Source organism: Drosophila erecta, unplaced genomic scaffold (assembly GCF_003286155.1).
Source record: "Drosophila erecta strain 14021-0224.00,06,07 unplaced genomic scaffold, DereRS2 tig00000126-arrow-pilon, whole genome shotgun sequence".
In the NCBI taxonomy this organism is placed as follows: domain Eukaryota; kingdom Metazoa; phylum Arthropoda; class Insecta; order Diptera; family Drosophilidae; genus Drosophila; species Drosophila erecta.
In genome coordinates, this window is record NW_020825209.1 from 10648234 (window position 1) to 10675477 (window position 27244).

The 27244-nt window shown below is 42.7% G+C and overlaps 1 protein-coding gene across 3 annotated transcripts in view; it reads left to right on the forward strand.

The window, feature by feature from the left end:
* LOC6550857 overlaps positions 1-26715 on the forward strand; it is a 94918-nt gene extending 68203 nt beyond the window's left edge. For 2 of the 3 annotated variants that reach the window (XM_015155820.2, XM_026981604.1), the window contains exons 3-7: positions 10966-11157; positions 11222-13045; positions 13157-13285; positions 25121-26090; positions 26529-26715. In XM_015155820.2, coding sequence (XP_015011306.1) covers positions 10966-11157; positions 11222-13045; positions 13157-13285; positions 25121-26090; positions 26529-26680 — 3267 coding nt within the window. In that variant the 3' untranslated portion in view covers positions 26681-26715. The remainder of the gene's footprint in view (positions 1-10965; positions 11158-11221; positions 13046-13156; positions 13286-25120; positions 26091-26528) is intronic. The other variant, XM_015155819.2, reaches the window with a different exon arrangement.
* Positions 26716-27244: the final 529 nt, after the last annotated feature.

Below are 27244 nucleotides of genomic sequence, written 5' to 3' on the forward strand. Positions count from 1 at the left end.
CAAATCTTTTGGCACAGCCACGCCCTCAGCCAAAAGCCAGCGGAAAGCAACACAATGGCAAGCAGCCCCCCAGAAACAAATTTGTGATAAATTGTTTTGCATAATTTTGTAACAAGAGATTATTAATAAAACAGAACAGCATACACACGTATAGCAGCTGCCGTTGCCCCACACACAAAATGCCAACTAATTGCGATTTTATGTTAACAACGCGAATCGAACAAATCGCGGAAAACCTCACAAAAAAACAAAAACCCAAAAGCCGAAAATTCAAAATCCAAAATCCAAAAAGCTGAGCCAACATTTATCTTTCATCGCTCATAATGTGGAGCAGCAAGGCGTGGGCTGATTTCATATTTGTTGTTTTTTTGGGGTGGGTGGGGCAAGTGCAATTATCATTTCAATTTTCAGCCACCACCCTCCGCTGCTCCCCGCCTTCGTGTTGCACATTGCCAACGGAAAATTGTCTTGCGGTTTTCACTTGGCCAACGTGGCGTATGCGTAATGTGTCGAGCACCGCCTGGCCATTGCGCATACGCCGCGTGGTCACGTACACGGCTCAAATGCGCTAATCCATCGAGACAGGCCAAACTACAATATAATTTGATAATTAACCACATAAAATGTGTAATAACTGCGAATGTGAATGCGAACAACGTACTGAGCGGTCAGGTGGTGAATGGGTCCAGCAAAACCAAAGAAAAACAAGAAACACGAATGGCAAAAGGCTCAAACGGAGTTCCTTAATTGCGGTGTATGAACTTCCACTTCCTTTAAAAAATGTCTCGGCATAAACTTATGGCTAGCTTCCTTTGAATATTGAACAGCCTACCCATTCGAAGCGATGAAGCAATTGGCTTAGAACACGACTCGCATTACGTATGCCATAATTATCAATTAGTAATCAATTGATTACATTACAAACACACAAAAAGTGCTGGGGGGTGGGGGAGGGGGAAAAAATACAAAGATACAAAGACAATGGACAGCAGCAACAACAGCAACAAAAATTGCTGGCAATCCATAACTCGTATTTTTCGCTGCCGACGGCAATATTTATTATTTCTCCCTCTATTTTTTCGGCCTGGGAAAAATCCAGCAACAGCAGCAACGGCAACAGCAAAACGGTTAATTTAAATTGGAAAATTATACAAAAATATTCAAAACGCTTGTTGTTGCAGCAAGACTTTACATTCGAATCTGCCTGTTAATCTGAGCCGCTCTCAAACGTCACGTTTTCACGCGGCCAACTATGCAACAACACGGCAGCAGCATCAACAAGTGGTTGCTGTTGCTGTTGCTGCTGCAGTTGCTGTTGCTGCTTCTGTCGCTGCTGCAGTCAACGTCAGTGCAATCAACAAAAGCAATTCACGCATTCAATTAAATGCCTTCAAATGTGACTTGCCGACATTTCTTTGCGAGTATGTTGCTCGCATTGCTGCTCTTGTTGTTGTTGTGGCCGCTGCTGCCGCCGAGGCATGCATTAAAATCGTATAAAATTGTCATGTTAATAACCAATAATTGTTAATTTACAACTCACACACGGACATGGCTAAATACAAGCTGCGATGCCAGCAAAAATGTAAAGAAATATCGAACGAAATCGAAGTCGTAATACACTGGTAATCGATGAATTACGCTTAAGTGGCAAATTAAATTCAATAACATTTTAGCGTTTATTGGAAATCAAAGAAACCATTCTACTGCGGTATTCAACAAATCAATTGATGTACCTGTGTATCGATAGTTAGGGTATACGAAAAGTGTGACCAGGCGCGTATGTGCATGAGCAATGTACATACGGTTGCATGTGTGCGTTTGGTTTCGTTTTTTGAGTTATTTGCTTTTTGCCTCGTTTTGGCATTTTCAGCATGTCCATTAACGTTTTTGCCACATTCTGGGCTCCATTTATTCAGCTTTTTGTTGTGCGCAAGTATGCGATTGTTGGCCGTAAGCATTCGAAAAATGTTGACAGGTCAGTCAGTTAAAAGATAGCTGCTGCAAATACGTTTTTTTTCTTTGGAACATATCAAAATACCTGTGTAAATTGAAGTGGGACTTGACATTTAGTGGTCGGAGAAACAATTCGTATTTAAAATGATTTAAATTTTGCTATATCATAGCCCCATTTTAATTACACATATCGGCTCAAAGGTCGCCGCAATTTCACTACACTTGTTAGCCTAACATGCAACAGATCTTTAAATACCAAGCAGGCAAAATAGCAATAGCAAAAGGCAGCGACAACGAGCAAATTCAAATAGAACGTGCAAAAAAAAAAAAAGAGTAAAATAAAATTTTTTATAATTAAAATTAACAACTTTTCTTGTCACGACTGGAAACGACAACGACGACGACGCTCGAAGCCAACTTGTTGCCTGTTGCTGCTGCTGCCTGCTATAATTATGCGCATTTTCAACAGATTTATATCTGGCTAGCGCCTCTCTCTCGCCCCCTCCCCCTCACTCAAGTCAAGCTAGAAACGCATACGGCAAAAAAAAAAAAAAAGAAAAAAAAAGGAAAAAAAAAAGAAAAAGATAGCGTATCTCATTAGAATTGCCAGCTGTGTATGGGCTTTATAGATAGATATAGAAACCCAACTCTCTGTATAATATATAATTAGTAATTGTTGCACAAGCCGCCTGCCAAAGCCATCCGCCCAACCCCCCTTGCCCCTCCACCCGCCCCTCTCGTTCCACCACCCTTTGGGCCATTACTCTAGCATTTGTACGGAAAGAGATGGCAAGAACGAGACAGAGAGAGAGAGAGAGAGGCAGAGTGAGAGAGAGACAGATGACAGAAACGCAGGCCAGGCTAAATTAAAACCCAGTTTGAAGGTCAACAACGACACGAGCTGCGTGGCCCAGCAACAGCAACAGCATCAGCAGCGCAGCAGCAACAAATAGCAACAATATCAGGCAGTAAAACTATGCACAAATGTCTCGACTCAAAATCTGACGTCAGCAACAGGAACTGAATCTGAATCTGAAACTGAAAATAATCGCGTTGCGCATGCGTTGGTGCTGATTTTCGTATTCGCATTCGCATTCTCAATCCCTCGACTCATTTTTTTGCCTATTGAAATCTTACTCTTTTTTTTGTAATTTTTCGGGTGTTGGTGTTGCATAAAATAAGATTAATCACCGCCGAACAAAAAGTGCGGCCAAATGTGTCCCATTAATCAGCGAGTTTGTAGAAAAGCCGAGCTAACCCCAAATTAAGTTGATGAGGGAACCGATTCAAGAGGTGATTTTGAAACGGATGGCTTGACAGGGGACTTAATAAGTAGAAATCGTGGGCGTTAATATGCAAAATAATGCAGAAATTACTAATTTGGAATTATATTATTGCCCTGTATTTCTTAGCCAGTTTTAAAACCATTTATTTATTATCACCTTTATCATAACTTTATTATTGTTAACCGAGTTTTACCAAAGCAGTTTTTAGCTTATGGATTTTCAAATTGTCTTTTAGTGTTTCATAAATTACTAAAAAGGAATGGCACACGCCCGCTATCTCTGTCTTTCTCCAATCAAATTCCTCTCTCTCTCTGGTTATTTGTTGCATGCCACAAGGAACTCGTTAGCAACTGATCGAATCGTATTTAATGTTACTGCTGCTCTTGTTGTTGCAACGGCAGTTGCCGTGCCCATAACGGTGTCAATTAAATTATGTTGCCGGCAACATTTTACAATTTGCAACAAATTGTTAACAGCAAAAACAGCGCAAATCAATATTACTTTTTATGTGTGTGGTGCGGCACGGATTCTTTGATTTGATTGCGAGGCAAGGGAACTTTCAGTTTGCAGTTGGGGCAACAATGCGTTGCATGCCGCTTTTGTTGCTTAGCGTGGGATAATCCTTCGGCCAGCGAATGGCCTTCAAATCACTCTTCATCACCTCTAAGCAGACCAAAGCACCGTCTCAAAAAACCTGCGTGTTTCTACTGGCATTTGTTCTCATATTCGGCAGGTCAAGTGCTGTCCCCTTTGCTTATAAGGTATACTCTTTAAAGGGGTATATCGCAGCAAGGCAGCTATTGGCAGCAGCTACAAATGAAAACTACTTGGCTAGCAATTAATTAATCAATTTGAAGCACAGACTAAGTATCAGAGCAATAACAGTCATGTGTTCGCATATTTTGCAGGGTATCTCGAACTTGACTAGCCCTTTGCTCACCATCCTTTTGGGTCCGTGCTTTGTCCTTCCCTTCTTGTGGTCGTCTTGTTAGCTTCCGGCCCCGAAAAAAGCAACCAACACTCAGGTGACCACAAAGGCTGACCAGCGGGCGATATACGTACATGTGCACATACATATTTTCGTCTCACGCAATTGTTGGGCAATGACAAAGGACTCCCCCAACTGAGCGCTGGCCAGGATCTGGGCCCTGACCGGGGGTCAGAGGAACCGGAGGGCCGGGGGAGCCTGCCAGACGGACCTTCCGGGCCAACGGCGTCAGCTTTTGTGCGTGCGCCTCCGCTCCACACCTTTCCCCCTTCCCCTTTCCCAGAAGGAGCGAAAGTGAATCAAATGGGGAATATGGAGTGATATACAAATTCCATATGCTGACCATTGGGCGGATATTATTTAGACGCTATTGTGTGGCGCCGTTCGTCGGTTGCGGCTACCTGTCTACCTGCAATTAGCTCCGTCCACAGCTGCTCAACCTGATCAGATATCCAATCTGATCGATGTGTGTCCACAAATGTGGTCGAAAGAATAGGTCTGCCGCAGTGTAGCCTTCAATTTGGCAGAGTAATTGAAGAAAACGCTCTTGTGAGCTATTGTACCTGATAAATACATACGTAGAATGTGGCATAAACGAAAAGTGCCCCTTATCGCGGCCAAACATACGCAAATCTGCTGTTGAATTGCGCGATAAATAGCGCGATTTTAGTTATTGACGTGCATTTACTGCTACCATTCTGACCTTATCTGTATTTAATGCGGCTGTGTTTGAGTAGCCATAAATTAATTGCGAACTGTGTTAACAATGCAATCCAAACTGTAAGAAGAGAAAAATAAAACCCGCATAAATCTTTGAGAATGCGCATAAATTTGCATTGGCGACCTTGGAATCGAGTTGCTACGTAATGGTGCCCCCACCCCCACCCCCTATCACCCCACTCAACCGCCGATTTCATTACCTCACTCATGCACACACACGCACACACACACACGAACTTGTTTATCATCAGATAACGGCACCGGTTGATAAAAGCTCACACACTGACACACCCGAAACGCTGTGCGTAAGACGATTTCCAAGCAAATGAGTTTTACAGCTGGAAACGCACTCTGTTATATCCTAGATTTACATGCAGTTGCTTTCACAAAACTAGTAATTGCCATATACTTTACCAAAAGTTGTTTTAGAGATTTCTCATTTATATACATAAGTACTTGGTGCCCGAGCAGGGACTTTTGGGCATAACAAATAGTAGCTAGTTATCGCACATGTGTGCGGCATTATAAACAATTGCGAACAAGTATTGTATTGAGTGGAGGCAAATGTACTTTTAATCGATCATACCCGTCGTACTGTTTTGGAACGCAGTATAAACATTTTCCAACCAAGTTCAAGTTCAATGTCATTCGGATTTATGCTCGCATGTTTGTGTGCACGTATTTGTCTGTGTATGGGTATGATAAACGCCAAAACCCGTTCAATCAAAGCCCAACGCACACACACACACGCACGCCAGCACGCACCGACGCACACTTACGCGTTTTTTTCTCAAGTGTGCGCGTTTTTGTGCGTTCGTTCATCGTTCGTTTCGTTTTATTTCGTCTCGATTCGCGTGACTTTGTCGTCGGTGTTGGTGTTGTTGTTCTTGTTGTTGCTCTCTCGTACGGCAACAAGTGGGTTGAGTTGCCAACGGCCTGTGCCCCAACCCCACCCCCGCCCCGCCACTCCATTCCCTCTCCGTGCCAACTGGTTTAGTGACGTCATCGTCGTGTGCGTGGCCTTACGCACGTTTTACGCACATTTTCTGCGTTTCTGGGGGCGCGTCTCATTGAACTTGAAAAGCGGAGAGCAAAGCAAAAGCAGCAAAAAGAGCGCAGAGAAAACAGCTGATTTATGTGCGTAGATGGGCTTGTGTGGGTGGAGTAAAGTGGGTGTGTATGTAGCCTTGTAACATTTTAATGCTCTTCATTATCGAAAGAGCTTATTAGCGGAATGAGTAGGTTACTGTTTGAAAGTTACTCTGTACTTTGCATAAATTTGTAGCTTGCGTGTGGATAACTGTGTTCGAAATACACATTTTATTTACGTATTCAACTTGGCTGCGTTTTTGGTTTCAAATTCGGTTTGGGCTCTGCCCGTTCCTTTTTGCTAGTGGTCGCAAAAATTGCTTGGACTTTAAGTCCAAGGTCAGCGTCAACGCATTAGCGACGTCTCGCTCCATCCCTTTCGCTTCCTCTCCCTCTCCCTCTCTCTATCTACGTCTATGCAATCACTCATTCGTACAGAAATCCGAAAATGAAGATGAAAAAAATGTGAAGCAGTCCCGAAGACGGGGCAAAACATATGTATATTAAATTTATTTAATATCACGAGAGATTAATGGCAAAGCGAGAGAGCGGGATAGAAATAGCCGGAAATTAACGCACCCAACTGCAGCCGCAATTAGAAAGAGACGGCGGCAGCGGCTCACTTTGATGAGATAATTTTTCGAAATTATTTATTTTCATATTGTGTGTAGGTGCCTGCCCGTTCGCATTATTTATTTATTTATACCCGAGTGTTCCCTTGCGTTTTTGCAATTCCCAATCTGCGAATGCTTATCGCCCACTCTGTCTCGCTCTGGCGCCCGCGATCGCCGCTCTTGCCTCTCTTTCCCTCCTCCCTCGTGCAATGAAACGGCAATAGCAACAACCACAACTAAGCTTTGAAAGCTGCGTTGCGTGTGCCCCTCTCTTACTATCTCACTCCCTCTGCTTGTTCTCTATGTCGACGATTCTACTTAATGCTGTGCATATGTGTGTGTGTTGGGATCCACGTACATAGCTACACTTGGGGGCATTTGGATAGAAATAGGCATACTAAATATGCTGGATACTAAAAACAGAATAGTGTAAAAACAAAAAATTGGCATCATTGAATGACTAACCGTTGTATGACTGTTACATCGCCTTGGCAGCATTGGTAGAGTTGCATTTTTGCTTCTGGAATCGTACTAGAAATGTAAAGTTTCTGGGAAGTACAATGTTTAAAGAAAACTTTCAAATCTCCTCCACTGCTGTTTTTATGTTCGTTTCCATGGTGTGTGCAAGTTGTGCGCTGCGAATGCGAATATCAAGGTCAACGTGTGATGTGTTTCTGCCGCCGTCTGCGCTCCCCTGCGTCCCCCCAGCCCCTCTCCCCTCCGCACTCCACCAGCACAGCCGCTTCCCCCTCACCCGTAAAAATGAGCTCTAAGAAAATAATTAAATGGCAGGCATGCGAAAGAAAGACAGCCGCACAGTGACGGTATAAAAAAACGCAATTTTTGAAGCGCAGTTGTTAAATTAGAAATGCCATATTTTGAAATAAAATTGTGTTCTTTTGTTATTTTTTCTCCCATCTTGCCCCTTCTATTGCTACTTGTCTACCGGGTCTTGGCCATTAATCAGTTGCTGAAATGCTTTGAGCAACTTTAGAATCGGCAAGCAGATGATGCGGCATAATTGTTATTAATATTATGATAAGTATACAATGCACAGAGTAGGGAAAAAAGTGAGGGGCAACGATTATTGTGGGAAATAGTACTTCATTTTGGATGCGGTCAATATGGAACTCTTACTTCTGAATACTATTATTAATACCAAATACTTTTGTATGTTGCGTATTTATTTATCAATTAAATGTACTGTAATAGTTGTAGTCAACCGATAATCAATCGATAATCACAGTTTAGCGATCCCCTGCCTGTCATCGAAAAAATCAATAAAATTAAATTGCCCACACACACAATTATCGGCAGGGGAAAGCAATCGATAACGATAATCCATCTGGCCAAATTATATAAATTTGCACACATTATGCGAAATTGACGTACAAAAAAGCTAATCACAATGTTGGAAAGTTGGATCGAGCCTCCGATGGGATCATCATCCATCATCAGGCAGCAGTAGTAGTGGTGGTATTAGTAGTAGTCCATGGATTGCATTCCTAGCGAATCTCCAGCGCAAATTGTATTAAGACATAAATGCGAGTGAAAATCGATGAGGAAGAAGCTGCAGAAGAATCGAAATCTATCTATACATATGTACGTATATATATATGAATTTTGTGAGAGAGGAGGTAGAACGGCAATAAAAAGAGCCGCAAGCGCCAGCCACACAGACACACAGAAAATTGCTGGCTAAAAAACGAGGAACAAAAAATGAAACCCGGCAAGGCGGCGATATGCAAACATAATAATTTGCATATTTCGCCGCAGTGTTCAGCAATGGTTGTTGTTGTATTTCTCTGATGGTGGTCAAGCAACAAGAAGAACAAAAACAAAAGCATCTATAAAAGGGAGTGGTGCCCCCATAATAGAAATGTTAACCTTTCCGCAGCCAAAACAGCAACACAGCAAAACAGCAAATACAGCGAAGCCAGCAGAATCAGCCGTCACACCCAAGTTGGGCAACTAGCTAAGAGCCAACTCTGCGGAAAAGGTTAGCCAAAGTTTGGGATCTGCCAAAATAGCGGTCTAATGAAAAGCGCACTATCCCAAGAAGCTTGGCAAGCGTAGCAAATGAAACGGCTGGAGATTCAAATCAGCAGGTGCGTGCTGCATATACTCGTATGCAAACCCAGTTCAGTTCAGTTCAGAGTGGAGCTATCTAAGAAAATCGGGCGAAAAATCGGGGGAAAACAGGATGATCTGGAAAACCCAGACGAGGGAGAAGCAGATCTCCGATCGCGATAAGAACGCCAAGATAACGCCCTGCATTTAAGCCACGAAAGCTGATTCACTGGCGCCCACTCTTTGCTACCACTTTTAAGCACTTGATTTATAATCGGAATAGGAATTTTTCGCTGAGCCAAAAATGGGAGATATTTCTGCGTTCATTTAGTTTAATTTCGTTCATGCTAAAGCTGCTGTTTAAATTTCGGTTGGAAAGGTGAACGCCCACTTGGGACATGCGATCGGTTAGCCCGCCGCCCACCTCTTGCCACCTCTTTCTGGCGATCGCTGCCCCTCTCTTTCGCACTGGCAATTTATGTTGTTGACTATTTTGCCGCAAATTACATGCAACTCCCAGGATTTACACTATTTCTTCGTTTTTTCTTTCTTCTAAACTAACTAAATATATAGAAGAGAGCTGAAAATGTTTACTAACTGGGCCGTGGCGTTAGAAATCAAAGCCTTTGGCGTTCATTAGCTTTGGGGGCGTTATTCGCCTGCTGCTTCTTTCCTTTTCCTCACCGGCAGCGACGTTCAATTAAAAGTGTTGCCAATTTGCGACGCCTTATGCCCCAAACGCCAACCCCCCTCTCGCGGCCAAGCCCCTCGTGTAATCAGGAAATTCGATTTTCTTAATGCCACTGAAAGAGTTTCGAAGAGTGCGCAGGCTGGACCCAAGGAATCGGCTGGCCCCCAGAGCCCCGCCCCCTTTTCCCCCACGACAACGTATCCCCACGCCCGTGCCTTCTAATATGCGCGTGAATTTATTAACGCTCATTTTACGCTGTTGTTGCGATTCGGGGGCGTGTGCAGGCCGATTGCATTTTTTTAAATAAATTCTGGCGCAAACGGCGCGTGACAGGAGGCTCTAAGGAGCCGGTGGAGTGGGGCATGGGGGGCTGGACTGGGCGGCAGGAGGTAAAAGGAGCAGGTGCTAGAGATGGCAGCGATACATGGACACTCACGAGGGCTTGGCGATTTCTAAGCTCCCAATAACCAGCAAGTCTTTCTTGTTCAGCGATGTCTACTGCTAAAGTGATTATAGCCTTTACTTTTTCTGATGCACAATCAAATAAATCGAAGAAATTATGGGGCTTCATCTAGTTGCGATATATCGCGCGTGAGTTTCCTCACGCGCACATCGCCAGGAGCGAGGTTACTTGCCGTCTTAGGCCAAAACCTCATTAGGCTATAGCGAAATCTATATGCGAAATGGAGGCCGACGCCTTTTCAATTTGCCAGCAATGAAAATTTACAACATGGCTGTACGGTCGCCCCGCGACTTCCCCTTCAGGAAAATAGGAAAAAAGAAAAAAACGCCAACGATTGGCCGATCTGCCGGGGATATATGTATATGCATATATATATCGCTCGTTCATTGCATACCCCAAGGCGTGCATGCGCACATAAAAATCGACAGCAATGTTGAAACACGGATCGGAACTGGTTGCCGGTTGCAAGTTGCAAGTTGCTGCTGCTGCTGCAGTTGGTGTTGCCGCTGTTGCAGTTGCTGTGGCATTGTCATTCGTGGCATGTTCACGCCTTGACGCCCGCAGCCAACTGGCAACAAACAAAAAAAAAAAATGGAAAGAAGGAAGGCAGGAAGGCAGCTGAAGGAAAAAGAACTGCACTCCAAATTGAACTCCAACTGAATCTCACATCGCAGCGCTCCTTTTTTCCGTACAACGAAGCGATTTTCCCCGCTGCTCCAGCGTTTTCCGGATCGCTCGTTTGTGGCATCTTCAAAAGCGGCATTTGTGGCTGCGTTTGCGAGGCAGATCGTAAATCTAATAAATGCCTGCCGCACCATCGCGCTGCTCCAGGGGGAAAAGCGTGGAAAATGCGCCTCTTTCCTTGGGCGCAGTGCATAGAGATGATGGACTGATAAAACGGAAAAATTAAAAAGGAACATTTCTTCTTTTTTTTTTTTGTTGAAATACCTAACACTCACGTAGAGCTGCTCTAGTATTTAAGAGATTTCGCAGTTAGGTTGTGGCATTGAAGTCTTCAGTTTATGCTGCACAATATGCTTTATATGGTGTATCTTTCGTCACTAATCAGTCGTGTTTTCGATGCTTTTTAGGTGGTCCTCTCGGCTTGTTCCTCGTACTTCCAGAGCCTGTTCCTGGAGCACCCCGACGGACATCTAATTGTGATATTGAAGGACGTCCGTTTTGCCGAGCTGCAAACCTTAGTTGAATTCATGTACAAGGGCGAGGTGAACGTGCAATATTGTCAGTTGTCCGCGCTGCTCAAGACAGCCGAATCCCTCAAGGTGGGTGGTCCTTTCCAGTGCAATGCAATAGCAATCGATTGATTTACATGTTGCCATGTTGCAGGTCAAGGGCCTGGCCGAGATGACGAACCAGAACACGACGCTGCGCGAACCGGAACGGGAACCGGACCGCTTGCGTCCGCAAGGCGGCGGCGGCAGCGGCGGATCCGCCCACAAGGCGGCCGACAGTCCGGCGGCCGCTCTCGATGCCACAGCGGCCACCCAGGCGGCGACTGCCACGGCAACGGCAACTGCCGCGGCGGCAACATCGACCTCAACCTCAGCAACATCTGTGGCGGCAACGGCAGCGGCGGCAGCAGCAGCAGCAGCAGCATCAGCAGCAGCGACAGCAGCAACATCTGCGTCCACAACGGCAACAGCGGCGGCGGGGAGTAGTAGTACAACGACTACAACGGCGGCAACCACAACAGCAACCTGTGCCACAGCAGCAACATCCACGGCAGCAACATCCTCCTCATTGTCGGTGACATCAGCAGCAGCAGCAGGAGCAGCAGCTGCATCTGGTGTTGCGCACTCGGAGGAGGCGACCTCGTCATCATCGTCAACCGGCGGGCAGAAGCGGGAGGCTAGCGATCGCAGCAGTCCCACGCCCGCCAAACGATCCTCGCGAATGCAGCCGGCGGACAAGGAGGATGTGGCGGAGGATCGGGAACAGGAGCAACACCAGGCGGACGCGCTGCTGAGCGAGAAGCTGCTCGGTCGCAACTTAAAGGATGAGGAGGAGGACGATGTGGAGGAGGTGGATGAGCTGGATGAGAACGAGGAGACGATGCTGAGGGAGCGCGAAGACGACGAGGACGATGAGGATGAGGAGGAGGACACGCCCATGCCGCTGGATCTCTATCAAAGACCAAATGTCGAGCCAAAAAGCGCCGCCGCAGCAGCAGCAGCAGCAGCAGCGCAGCAGGGCGGCAGCAACAGCCTCAGCGGCAGCAGCAACTCCTGCCACACCAACAGCAGCGGCAACAATAATAATAATAACAACAACAATAACAACAACAACTCCAGCAGCAACAACAACAACACTAATAGTGGGAAAACCTCAGCGGCCAGCAATGGCGGCACAGCGACGAGCGGCGGCGCAGCGGACTCCGTGGTTGCGGTGGATGACGACGACGACGACGATGGCGACCATCACCACCAGCGACAGGTGATGGACGATCGACTGGTGCAAGATGTGAACGATGAGGACCTGGACGATGATGTCGTGGTGGTGGGCCCTGCCACCGCGATGGCCAGGGGCATTGCCCAGCGGCTGGCCCACCAGAACCTGCAGCGTCTCCATCACACGCACCACCATGCGCAGCACCACCAGCATCCGCAGCACCACCACCACCACCACCATCCGCCGCACCACCAGCAGCTCCATCCGCACTCGGATGACGATGATGCCATGCCCGTGATTGCCAAGAGCGAGATCCTCGACGATGACTACGACGATGAGATGGATCTGGACGATGACGATGAGGCGGACAACAGCAGCAACGATCTGGGTCTCAACATGAAGATGGGCAGCGGTGCGGGTGGCGGCGGCGGTGGCGTGGACCTGTCCACCGGCTCCACATTGATACCCTCGCCATTGATCACCCTGCCATCCTCATCGGCGGCGGCAGCAGCGGCGGCGGCAGCTGCAGCAGCGGCGGCCATGGATTCGCAACGCTCCACGCCGGCCATGTCGGCGGCCCAGGCGGCTGGAGCAGGCGCTTCGGACCTCAGTATTGGTGGCTCCGGCGGTCGACCGGCGTCCAGGAGCTCGCGCGACGGCGGCGGCGGCGGCAACGATGGCGGCAGGGGAGGAGCATCCTCCTCCAGCCTGCTGAGCCCGGGAACCGTGGCCAATCTCCTGCCCGTGCAATCGGTGCCATTGGTGAGTACATTTCAAACTGGGTTAGCTGGCTATTATAAAAGGCAGTCAGTTGATTAGTTCTCCCGAATAGTTGAAATAGTTGAGTAACCCCACCTTGGCATTCCCTTGCAGAGTCTCAAGAAGGAGATCGATTGCAGCGAGGACGACAACAGCAGTCACAGCAGACACATGCAACAGCGTTCGGCATCAGCTGGCGGCGGCCTGGGCGGCGACCTTGACTACCGCGCCTCCCACGAGTCGGTAAGTCTGCGATTTGGCGATACCTTTGACCCTGGCCCCGGCCCTGACCCCGCCCCTGAATTCCCTGCCCTCTGAACATACGATTCGATACGAACCCATGCCAAAATTCGAAAAGAAACTCCAGTCCCAGGAGATCCCTTTCAGTGAATGCTTTTGCTGCTTCGATAGGTTAAAAAAAATATTTAAAAAAATGAAACGAATTTAACGAATTCCGAGATGCGTCTCGCAAAAATGATCTATCTGATCCCAATCTGGCTCGATCCGACTCCATTTCTACATATATGTATATCTATATTTTAAGTATTGCTCTCTCTCTCTGTCTGTTCTTATATATATACTTCAATATGCCATATTTATATATTTAATTACCAAAAACAAAATACAAAATCCAAAAAACAAATGCAAAAAGAAAACAAAATCAAAACTCAACATATATTTTTGCTCTTCGTCGTGTTCTTTGTCTATGAATTTTTTATACATATATATATATACCCACATATATATCTACTTAATATATATATATATAACTTATCCATCTATATCTATGCCCTATATATACATATCAAGTTTTTCCCAACCTAAGAAGTAAAGTTTTTCTTTTTTCTATTCAGTTGAAGAGAATCCTTAAAAGTAATTTGAGAAAAAAAAACAAAAACCAGTATCAAATGTTAGTTGTTCAGTTTCCTAGCTCTATATAGTAATCATGTTTTGTTTAATGTGTAGCGCTCTATCTCTCTCTCTATCTGTCTCTCTCTACCTCTAGCTAGCTATGTCTCTCTCTCTCTCTCTCTGTCTCTCTCTATCAATGTCTATCGATAAGTGTCTGTGTAATTTTGTTAGTTAATCCAATCTATGTGTATGTAATCTATGTTGTTGTTGTCGTATATCTATGTGTAAATATCTCTCTGTAAATTTCCCACACACTCACACACCTAAAACACCATATGCCATAAGTTTTCGCACAGTTGATAGAATTTTGTGTTTGGTTTTATTTCCACGTTGGTAGTTGAGTTTTTATCGCTTCGTTTTGTGGGCCACTTCCACTTTTCACTTGCCACACATTGTTGGCAATTTCCGTTTGCAATTTTGTCCCCCCTACCCCCCCTTACTTCCACACCCCTGGAATTTTTTGTTTGTATTATTTATTTACTGGCCATGTTCTGTTCGAGGTCCTTCTTCCTTCCGCCCCTCCATTTCATTCCTTTCCGTTGCCTTCCCTTCTATTTTAATTTAATTTTTTATTTGCCACCAATGCTGTTGCTGTTGTTGCAGTTGCATGTTTACGACACTATAATTTTCAATATGGCTGTCAAGAGAGGCGGCATTGTCCAGGCCTTTTCGATAAAGATATTAAAAAAAATCATTCGACGAGGCGATCCTCTATCATTAAGTTAGGGGGAAAAACAGAGGCGCAGCTTTACAGAGAAATTCTTGGAAAGAAGCATTAAATATAGAAGCATTTTTCAATTAATGCTATAATTAAATATTGAAGTATACTATGCCCGGGAACGACCATTACAAACAGCCTAGAGATAAATTCAGACGCTTCTAACAAATGAATATGCAAATAGAGTATACGCAGTGTGTACAATAGCCGCATTTAATCCAGCTCGCCAGCCTTTCCATGTCCGTGCATTTATTATTTGCGAATGCTATAGAAATAAAATAAAAACCAAATCAAATATTCAAATCAAACAATAAGAAAAATTGTCGCATGTTGCAACAGGACAAACAAAGGGGAGTACAAAACAAAACAAAAATAAATAAGAAACAAAAACTAAGAAATTGTTTGGACTGTGTGGGTGGCTCGATATTCAATTTATTTTGCTGCCCCCAGTGCGAACAAGGCATTTCGCGCCGCTTCCTTTGGGCGGCGGTTGTCTCCACTAATTTTGGCTCGCATTCAGAGTGAATGTAATGCATACTTTTGGGTACACGGCAAGCACAACTGTACTTGCCTGGCAAAACATTTAGCTTCCGGCAAATATATTTTCACATTACATTTTCCTCCGTCGCCGCCGCCCACGACCATCTACTCATTCTTTTTAAGCGCAAATTTTCGTCAACAGGGATAAACGCGAAAAATGTTGGGCTGAAACAGAAAAAACCAAAAAAAAAAAATATGGGAGAATGAAGGCAAAAGGAACACGAGTAGCCACTGTCGTTTTTCTTATGTTTCCTAGCCTCTTCTTCAGTGCAGTGGAAAAAGGCAGCAAAAAAGATTTTATATATATGCATAACGCACTTTGTTGCAACGCTTGACGAGTTTAGGGGCGAATTTCGGGGTGGCAAAAGCTGGATGACAGACCCCAGATGGGCCAAGCCAGCGGAAATGTTGTCAAAAATGCAAGAGTACCTAAAAGTTTGAAAATTAAAATGTAAGGCTCGCAGTGTTGACTTGCCGCAAGGTTGCGGTCTCCAAATGCATTCCAAATGGAAGTTCTTTAAGTCGCAGAAAATTATCATCGAACAGAGGCGAATATTCCTTCAAGTTGACATTTAATTAAATTTTCCTTCACCTGTAAAAGGAAAACTTTAACATTTAATGTGGAGCATTGAGAAATTCATTTTCAAGAAAATTTCTTCGATTTCTTCTTGGAATTGTTGGTCAATGAAGCAATGTGTACATTGCCGGACAAAGCTTTCCACTTTTAACGTAACTGGAAATCTTTTTACGAAGTCTGGAGCATTACGTGGTATTTATTGTATGTGTCCCAACAAATTCCCCCCGCCTTCTTTGCCCCTCCATCGGCGCCTTTCTCCTGCAGCGACGCACATGCATAAATTCAAATAAAAATTTATCTAAAAAAGAAAGCCTGGGAAAATGAAAGCCCAAAAGAAGGCAACAAAAAAGTGGCGGCCGCCTCGAGTTGCGGACGTTGACGCCGAATGCGCCAGTGTGCGTGTGTGTGTGTGTGTGCGAGTATCTGTGTGAGGGTCGGCTGTGTGTTGCACAGGATAAATTTTAATACAACTTGGAAAAAAATCAGATCAAAGCAAAGGCAACTTTGTCATTTTGAAACTACCGGCGATTTGATAAGTTCTGTACACGAATCTGATTCTTTTCATAATATTTTTATATGTATTTTCAAATTATCTTTATAGTTGCATACAAAATTTATGAAAAATGTATATCATTTTAATATTTATACAAAATCAGGCATTTTCTAGAAATGTGTATTAATTGCTATTTTTCAAATATTAAAACAGCTCTCTCGAAAACGTTAGGCATATTAAATATATTTTGATTCTCAAGCAAGTAAATTAAATGGGTTTTTTTAAAGTTCTCTAACTGTATATCTAATATTTATCACGGCACTAAAAATGGTTTGATTTTCGCTGTGTACGTGTGTATGTAGATGTGCGACTTTGTGCGCTGCAATTCGTTGACTCTGATGTTCTGCAGGCCTCTTGTAGGCCTCTCCAAGCCATTGCCGCATAATAAATACTTTTGCTTTTACACTTTCTTTTTTCCCGGCTTGCGTTGCACTCCTTTCTCCGTTCTCCGTTCTCCTTGCCGTCCGCCTCTGTGGCCCTTTCTTCGCTGTTGCGCAAAGGGGGGAAAGAAATGATTATAAGGAGGGGAGCGAGCAAAGGCAAAAGCAAAACCAAAATCAACGCACAAAACCAACAACTTTTGCTTTCTTTTACTTTTTGCTTTCTTTTCTACACAGACACACACGGCCACACACATGAGTATTTAATTTTGAAACAAATGCGTTCGCTTTTTTTCCTCTCGTTTTTCGAGCTGCTGCTGCTGCTCTTATGCAATTTTTTCATAGCATACCTTTAGGCTGGCCCTCTCAAATGTCGCCGCCGCCGCTGCTGCGCTTGCATTTCATGAGTCGTCGTCCCCCCTTTTGCAAGCCCCTCTGTTGGGGCAACCCCCCCCCCCCCCAACCCGCTCCACCAGCACCTGCCCTTGTCAGCATTTGCGTTGTTTGTTTGCCGTCAACATTGCGTATGCGTAATATGAACGCTGGTACAGGGACACACAAGGCGGAAATACTGGGAATGCGAAGACAAGTGTCAATAGCTCTTCGAAATATATTAAAATGAGACTTATTGGCAAGGCTTCAGCAAAGACTATAAAAGATGTCCAAATTGAATTAAAGGTCACATTTTAATTTAATATTTAAAGTCAGTTTACTCAAAATAAAAGAAATTACTGGGTATTTTTGGACACATATATACCACACTAGATTTTAATTGAAACGAATGCCAGCTAAAACATTTAATAAGAAGAAATGTACTCAATTGGCGAACCGCAATTCTAGTCAAAAATAGAAGAGTTCGAGTTGGGGGCCCTATTATTTGCGCCGCCACTGTTCGCATGCACATGGATTTGTTTACGTTTGTATATAAATGCCGGGGCTATGCATATATTTTTTAATATTTTTATTCGGAGGCTTTCGCACAACTTTTGACTGAATGCATTTAGGTATTGTCGGTGGAGTTGGGCCCCTCTTTCACTCACAGCCCCAACCGCCCCATCACTCTAAGCCTCCATCAATGCCTGGCAACTGTCAATCATGCAATGCGCAAAATAAAAAATATTAAAAAAAAAACCGCAAAAAAAAGATTTTTGTGAGGCAGCGGAAATCCAAACAAATATACGAAAAGAGCGAAAAAAAAGGGAGTCAACAACAAAAAATGCTGCCAAAACGCAACAAATGCCAAAGCGAAAATATATTGCATTGTGTGGGGCAGCAGGAGCCCTCAGCCGCCCACCCTGCTCCACCCTGCCCCACTTTGCCCCACCCCCGCACGCACATTGCACATTTGGCGCTGCAACTGCGACGGCGACTTCTCTGCCGCGGCATTGTAATCAGCGCTCGATGCCCCGCGCTGCGTTGATTGCAAAGTTTTTCAAGTGCTTTTTGGTGGACCTCCCCCCTTTTTACCCCTTCAGCCCTTCACCCTTTGCCGCGCCACCCCATCGGCCCAGCCACGCCCCCTGGCTCGGTGCGACCCTTGCCGACTTACCCGATTTTTATTTCGGCTCAAACAAGGGCGGAATGAAGCTACAAAACTGCTAATAGCCTCGCCGACTTTAAGCCTCTTCAATACGGAAAACTGCAAATAGCCTTGAAGGTAACCAGATCGGATTTTTAGAAACGAAATTCGATAAAAAGATAAGTAATAGTAAGTGTCTGCTTTCGCTAGTCTGAATTTCTACAAGGGGCGGAAATATCATATAACTTGGTAGTGCTATTTAATGACTTATCAAATGTTCTTTGAATGGTGCGAGTTATTGACTGCAATTGATGCGACTTCTGGCCTATCGGGGTCACCATTTACCGGCCCAGTTGCTCTTGAACTTCCAACGGCATTTGAGGTTTGACTTCTGTCTCGATGAGGAGTGGAGTTGCCTACTTGGACTGTTTGCGATGTTCGCACACACATCTATTTTATATAAATTTGTTGTATAACAAAAAATCAGCGAAACGAGCAGCGATTGCCACTTCCGCGGAAAAAATTCGAAAATATCCAAAAAGACACCAAGTGCCAGAACACAAATAAAAACATATATGTATATATGCAGGCGGCAAAAACCCCATACCATATATGTATATATCAATGCAAACGTTGTAGGCTCCTAAGACCCGTTCCAAAGGGCTCACAAAAAATGCGAAATAAAAAAGGAATTATAACAATACATAATAATTTGTGCAAAAATATTACGAAAAAGGCGAGTGGCGGAATATTTGAAATAGTCGCTTCCGCATTCAGGCCGCCCAGCAAACCAAAGTTCTATGAGTTTCCGCAGTATTTGCCAGATGCGTTATATGCGTCATCTATTGCGTCTATTTTTTGATTGCAATGAAAAGGGACCTTCAAAAAAAAAGTATGGAAAAAAGAGGAAAATAATTAAGCGCACCAAATGCAAACAAACCAGCTGAAATATATATATGTATATATGGTCGGGTGTATGGCTCTCATGGCTGCATAAAAAGGCAAGGCAAACCCAAGAGAGTTTTCATTAAAAATTTGCTTTTATTAAAATGTGACGGGCTGGGGCAAAAAGTGGGCTTGGGGCTTGGGGTTGGGGGTTGGGGGTTGGAGGTCGAGGAGGTTGAGGCTGATGGCTTAAAGCGCCGCAATACGGCATCAAAATGAACAAGAAAAGGCCGACGACCGTCGAAAATTTTCGTAGAAAAAGAAGCAAACCAAAGGGGCAACCGAAACCAGACGCACATCGATCGATATTTGATTATTATTGCGGCGACGACACGACTACGACGATGACGATGGAAATGATGACGATGATGACGAAGTCGGGCCTCAAGACGACCAAAGTGCTGCAGAAGTTGATGGGTGCACATTGGAAAAAGGATTTCCGCCGCAATGCCACGTCATACTCCGGGAAATCACCTCTGACCTACGGTCAAGCAGTAGTTCACGGGCAAACATACTCAGGAATTTCCCCGAATTATAGATTGCAAGCTGGCTTGGACAAACATTTTCTTCAGGTGTACGGCGCAGGACATTAACGGCAATGTGGCAATAGCAGAGCAGCCAGATATGGAGTGCGTCTGGCGCTTGTGGGAAAATCTGAGAAAATCGGAGAAAATCGAGCAAACTCGGGGAAGTTCAAAAGGAAGCGCAGAAGGAGGTGCAGAGGGCCAGATAATCACTCCATTAGGCGTAGGCTCGTTGAACTCGTCTCCCAAATCGAGGCGGTTCATCGACTTACGTCGCTACTTCTTGGCCAATTCCCTATTTCGCTGTCATCCTAATCCCCTTACCATTTCGTATTTCCAATTTTTTTACCGCTTTCCCATTTGGCATTTGTGCTTGTGGTGACCCAGATTTGGTGGACCCTGCACTGGGGTTATTCAATAATCCGCTGCCAAGAGCGGGAGAGGCCGAAACTGCAATTTGGCTAATGGAAAGTTTGTTTATTTGGTAGCCTTTTTCTGCCTGCTGCCTGCTGCCTGCTGCCTGTCTTCTGCCGGCAGAAATCACGCAACATCAGTGGATGTAAGTTAGTGGTGCATCGGGCGAGTAATCTCGCTTAAAGCAACAAAAAGAAAAAACACGTCCTGCAAGCAGCTGAGCTCAATTAAATTTATGGGGGAACTTTTAAAAATCGCCGCAGGCTTCATGCATAGCAATGGGCACTTTATGTTGAGAACTCAATTTGGTATTGTAAATAGTGTATAAAAACCTATTGGCAACTGCAACAACAGCGTAACTAAACTATCATTTTACATAGCTTTAAGATCGCTTATTCACTCACGCTAATACAGAGTCATCTATCATTTTATAGAACCCCTATGTTTATGTATATAATGCATGTGTTATAAAGCCCATCAAATGGAAATCATACACCCTTCAAACATTTTGGCCAAGCTAAGCTAAAAAGAAAACAGCAAAAAATAAATAACAGAAGATTATATTTTAATTTGCGCTTTGTGAGAAAATTGAACTAAAATCCCCCTATAACCGAAAAATTTGAAAAAACTAAAAACTGTAAATGAGAACGAAATTCGCTGCACAAAATTTGGATACTACCCACTTATATATATATTCGATCCCCCGATTTCCAGCCTTATAAATCTAATTCTTTCCTTTCTTTGCATCACAATTAGCTGAAACGATAAAGTCCTTTGTTGTAACCCCTTTTTATTTGATTTCACTTGAAACCAAACTTGTAAATGTAATATTTTGCTATAACTTGTTATCTCTGTCTCAAACTTACTCTGTATCTCGCTCTCGCTCTGTGTGTCACTTTATCTGTCTCTCTCGATCTATTTGTCTCTCTGTCTCTATCTATATCGATATTATCAATGTGTCAAACTGTGTGTTGTGCTTTTAATATTATTAATCAATACGAATACGGTACAGCAATATAAAAGAAACCACAAATTCTCCATCAAATAAAACAAGAGAGGGGTCCAGATCTGAACGTTGTGCAATTGATAACCGAAATATATATATACCTAAATATATATACATATATAATGCATTAATTTATCAACCAAAACAAAGAATCGTAATAAAGCGCTTTTGGTGTTTTTTAAACTACATAACCGCAAAAAAAAAGAATAAAGAAAACCACAAAAAAAATCACTGCCAAGAAATGCAACCAAAGAAAAAAAATAATAAAAAAAAATAGAGAAATAACGAAATCTCAATCAAATTATAGAAAACTAAATCGAACTAACTCACACATACACACCAACATGCCACGCTCACACACCCACAAATCACACTCAACCAACATACTATATAATACTATTTTTTCAACGATATATATGTATTATCTAAATGTGGAACGCTTTTACCATAAATCGTTCGTTCGTTGTTCGTTTATGTAAATGGTAAATGTGTGTGTTCTATTTTCCATAAGCTAAATGTCTTTCATTTCTCTCTAAACGTATGTTTTCATTTTTGTTATCGTTCATTTCCTTAATTAATCATTTCTACGTGTTTTACTTAGCCAATGTGTGTATTTTTTTCGAATATCTAACCAATTTGTTATTAGTTCGATTTTCGAACTGCTAATTGTGTCCTTTAGACATTTTTTGCAACTTCCTCACTCGATTCAAATAATTAATGTGACTACCTATTCTAAGCAATTCTATTTAAAGTGGATACGCTTTACTTTAATGCAAAATTCAGTAAAAGAATTGATTTCATTTTTGTTCCATCACAGTTCGAAATTAAATAGTCTAGCTCCTTAGTCCGAGCTCCTTTTATTTTTTGAAAGATAATACAAAATTCGAAAACACAAATTAAATTAAATGTTCAAAAAATTCTATTTTACCAAAATCAAATAAAAAAGCTACGTACATTATTTTTTTTTGTATGTTTTATGTGAGATCCATTTAAGGTCTTCCTGAAAACATGAAAGATTTTATTTTTATTACAATTTTTGTTTTTACTTTTGGCTGATGGACTTTAACTTATTCAATGTGTGTACTTTTATGTTCCTAGATATATTTTATTTTTTTAACTACTGTGCTCTATGCTCTTATTGTCTGTCTCTCTCTCTATCTCTCTCTTATGGAATTGATGTTGTGTACTTTCATTTCATTATTCTGGTTTCAATTCTACTCTATTTCTAACTCTATCTCTTTCTAATTAATAACCCAATCGCTCTGTCTGTCTCTCTTTCTGTCTGTCGTTAAATTTTTGTGTTTACTATATAAAACCTACTCGTATGTATACATAATATATGCCTCCGTTTCCTTCCATATCATTTATCGTTGTTGTTGTGCTCTACAGAAGTAAAGACATATCAGATATCGAATATCGATTATCGACTATCGAAAGGATTACGTATGTGTGTTTTAAATGTGTGTTTGGTTGTTCCGTTGGTCGATTTTTTTGTTATCTGAATTTTTGAACTAAATGTTGTGACTCCTGATGATACCATACCATATACCATACGTATAAGTCTGAAGATCTGTCTCTTTCTCTAGGTATATATACATACCACGTACAGTACATGCGTACGCCTAAGTTAATGTATGTAATACCTGACTCAACTGCAACTGTGCCACCTATGTTTAAGATATGGAAACTCGATCGTTCCCCTTTGTCCAACCACAAGGATATAGAACTTTGTGCGCAGGTTTCTTAGCTTCTGGGCTAAATGGATCTTCGAATCCGCATCCGAAATTCCGTTTTCACTTGGTTTCATTTTCCGTCCTAAATTTTCTTCATTTCCATTACCTTTTTCCCCTACTTTCTTGCCTTTTGTTGCATTTTTTTTTTATTTTTCGTTGTGCCACATATTTGTAAAAAAAAAGAAGAAAATTAATGAAAAGATACAAATTGAGTATAAAAGAAATGTGATAAGAAAAAAGAAAAATGTTGATTGTTTTTTCACATTTATTTTGATTTGATAATATTGACATTGTCAAGAAGTTGATCTGCGTTTTTTGAACATGGCTGTGCTGAATGAACATTTCCCATGACTTGTATAACCATTCGTTAGAGTCAATGTGCCTTTTATTTTTGTGTTTTTTTTCTGTAACATCCGACCATTTGAGTTCAATGCGATCAAAGAGTGCGGCATATGGAAAAACTTCTTGAAAATAGTTAAGTTAAGCCACTGATTTGATTTAACTTATTTCAATTGCATATTTTGTTTGTTTTGATTTGAGACTTATTGAACCACACGAAATTTGAAAAACACAAAAAACACGATTTGGCCCCCCCGAGTTTGTTTTCTCCAATAACCCAAAATTTTGTATGTTTTTTTTTTCGTTTTGTTTTTTTATTCCAAATTGTATTATTTTTGTTTAAGCATTTATGGACATTTATGTACAGATTAACCATTATAATTTGTATTGATTTTTTTCGTGCGCAAAATTGTCAAGTCAGGCAAAAACGATACAAGTTTTTTTCCAAATTCTTAAAAGAATCCAATAAAATGAATTCGAAAATGTATGCAAGGTGTGAGTGGTGAATAGCTCTTTTTTTTATTTTAGTTAAGTCAAATTTTTTAATTTCGTCTGATTGTCAGGCGAATGAATAAACCCGAATCCCAACGTTTTTGTTTTTGATTTGACAATCCAATTGAAGTACGAAAAAAATCACTGTTCAATCAAATTTAAACTTTTAAATCGATAAAGCGTACCGCGTTCCAAATTTGATCAAAATTTTGGTCAAAGCGTCAAATTTAAGCAAAAAAAAGAAAAAACACAAAACAAAACAAAACAAATTTTAACAATAAGTTTACACAAACAAAAACTATATTTAAAAAAAAAACACAAAAAGCTAAAATGTAAAACCGAAATCAAAAAAGAAAGCAATGAAAAAGCTTTATCAATATCTAACGTACGATTATGCGACGTTTTTCGAACAACGCCCAAACAAAAATCGAAATTCAACTTCTTGAAAACCAAAAAAAAAAGTACCAAAAATACCGAAAATGATATAAATACCAGAAACTTTGTTAATGCAATTCTTGTAAAGCAATAACTATGAAAATGAAAAACAACAAGCGAAATACACAACGATAGTCAAATGCTGAAACCCCCTCTTGTTTTTTTGGCATCCATCCAACGGTTTGAGACACGTTTGAAGCACTCGGCCAAGGTTTAGGCCTGGTCCACGGCCCAAGAACTGGTCCAGACCCAAATCTGGCGGAGTAGGGAGAGGCGCAGAGCCGGAGGAGAGCATTGCAGGGCCTGCCAGGCCCCTAAGTTTTCCATTCTTCTTCTCTGATGACATTGATTCATTGATTTCGTTTTCAGTTCCTTGCCTTAATTTTCTGTTTTTTTTTTTTTTTTATTTTTTTCTCGACAATTGTAAAGTTTGTAATTTGTTTTTTTCCTAATTTTCCTTTTACCTATCTCTCCCACGCTCATGTACAACTTAAATACTAGAGTTCCAACGCTGATTTATTTTACCGACAGTGATGTAAGGAGAGCAAGTTGCCGAAGTAAATACTCTGTGAATTATCTTCTTTTTAAATGCATAATTTACGTTGTCTTAGTTTGGAACATCCTATATATAACTCTCTCTCTCTCTCTTACTCTCTCTCTCTCTCTCTCTCACTCACTCCAAGTAAACAAATAATTGTATGATTATTTTTTTGGTTTCCGTTAGAAAAATACTAGTTTTGCCAAAGACAAAGAAAACGAAGAAAAGCAAAAATTCAAGACCAGCAGAGAGGCGATGCTAAAACTAGAGATTCAAATCGATTGCCAGCAAAAACTGAAACTGAAAAATATCCAAAATGCAATTAAATACCGAAAACCTAGAAAAATACCGAAACCATAGAAAAAATACCAAACCAAAAAAAAAACAAAAAAAAACCGAAAGAAAAGCAAGTAAAGAAGTTGATGTTGGATTTTTGTTTGGTGTCTGTTCCAGGAAACGTCCGAATCGCCCCACCAACAACAACAGCCCCCACCACACGCTGTGGGCGTTGGGGCGGGCGGTGGCTCAGCGGCCGCAGCAGCTGCCGCAGCAGCCGCCCTGCTGCATCAGCAGCAACAGCAGCAGCCCCCGCACAGCCCCCCGCCGCCGCCCCTGCACATGTTTTCGTGCATCTACTGCCGCTTGGCCTTCCCCAACCAATCGAAACTCACCCGCCACCTGCTGACGCACTCGCTGAAGACGCTCGAGTACCGCGAGCCAGCCAACACGGCTCTGCTCCATTCGCACCTGCTGAGCGATCTCAACATGGCCGCCGCCGGCCTACAATCGCCGTTCGCCTTCCAGATGAACGCCGCCGCGATGGCGGCCACTTCCGGCAGCGATACACAGGAGCAGGTGGCGGCATTGGCCGCCGCCTTTGGCATCGACATGGAGGCGGCCCTCTCGTTGGCCAGCGCCGGCTGTACGTTCCAGAGTTTTACGGCCAGCTGCCTGGAGGCAAGTTCTGGCGGCGGAGGCGGTGGCGGCGGACAGGGTGCGGTTTCCCGCTCGGCGACTTCCGCCGGAAATGGCGGTGGCCTAATGCTCGGCAGCGGAAGCGGAAGTGGCGGTGGCACGGGGGCTGCAGCGGCAACGGGTGGCAGCGGCAGCAGCGGCTGTGGTGGCGGTGGTGGCGGTACCGCCACCTCAGGCTCCTTGTCGCCATCCACGTCCGCCGCAGCAGCAGCGGCGGCGGCAGCGGCGGCCGCTGCACAATCGCAGTCAGCGGCGCTGCTGGGCGCCGCGTCCAGTGATCCGAATAGTGTTGTCATGTGTAAGTTCTGTGCTAAAAGTTTTCCCGATGTTACATCACTGATCACGCATTTGTCGGTACATACAGGTGATCGACCATTTAAATGTGAGTTTTGTGGCAAAGCGTTTAAGCTGCGCCACCACATGAAAGATCATTGTCGCGTGCACACCGGTAAGTCTATAGATGTACAAGTACCCCTGAAATGCATATATCATATATCGCCCAAAAGTCCCTTTTCACAGTTTATTTTTTTTGAAGAGTCAATTAGCTATCGATCAAACCAACATTTATAAACGCATTAAAATTACGTATACGTAATACAGTTTCAAAAATCGCACATAAGGACTTCAATTTCCGTTTTTTGTACCAATTATTAATACCTGGTAACACTGGTATTGTTATACTAGCTCTTTCAAATATGTTTCCAAATAATTATACTTAAATGAACATAAATTTAAAAGTTCCTTCAAAAATAATAAAAGTTAGTAGACTAGATTAGGCCCCATCATTATCAACCGCCATCTGAAATTTGTGTGTACATGATCAATTTTATTATATCTATACGTATTTCCCCGATTTCCTTCCATTTTTTGGGAAATCGCATTTTAGGCGAACGGCCGTTCAGATGTAATATGTGCGGGAAAACTTTCTCGCGCTCAACGATACTCAAGGCGCACGAGAAAACGCATTTTCCCAAGTACGTGCGCAAGTTTTTGTCACCCAGCAGCCCGGTCGATACAAAGGATGAGTTGCCGCAATAGTGAAACGATTTTAGTTTGTTATTAAATTATTATTATTACTACTATTACTACTATAATAATAACAACAATAACAACAACAACAACAACCACAATAACAACGCAAACTATTTGCAACACACCAACAACAACAGCAACAACAACATTAACAACACCAACAATTTCAACTACAACAACAATTGATGAGGACGATCCAACAAGAACTTTGACTTACTTAAAGGATGCAAATGAAGAAGAAGATGGAGGAGGAGGAGAGACCAATACAACAATACAACAATACACCAATGCACACACAAACACACACCCACATATATGTATATACCGTTGAATCCATGTATATACATATGTATATATTTTATTAATTATGTAAACGAGGCATCAGTTCTGAAAGTTTTGGGCAAGCAGAAACTCTAGCAAATAGGAAAGAGACAGCAACACACCAACACCAACACCAAAACGAACACAACATAATACACACACACAGACACAATAGAGCAGGCAGGCTATAACCGTATATATATATATCCCTATATATATACAAAACATCTATATTAATATATACATTAT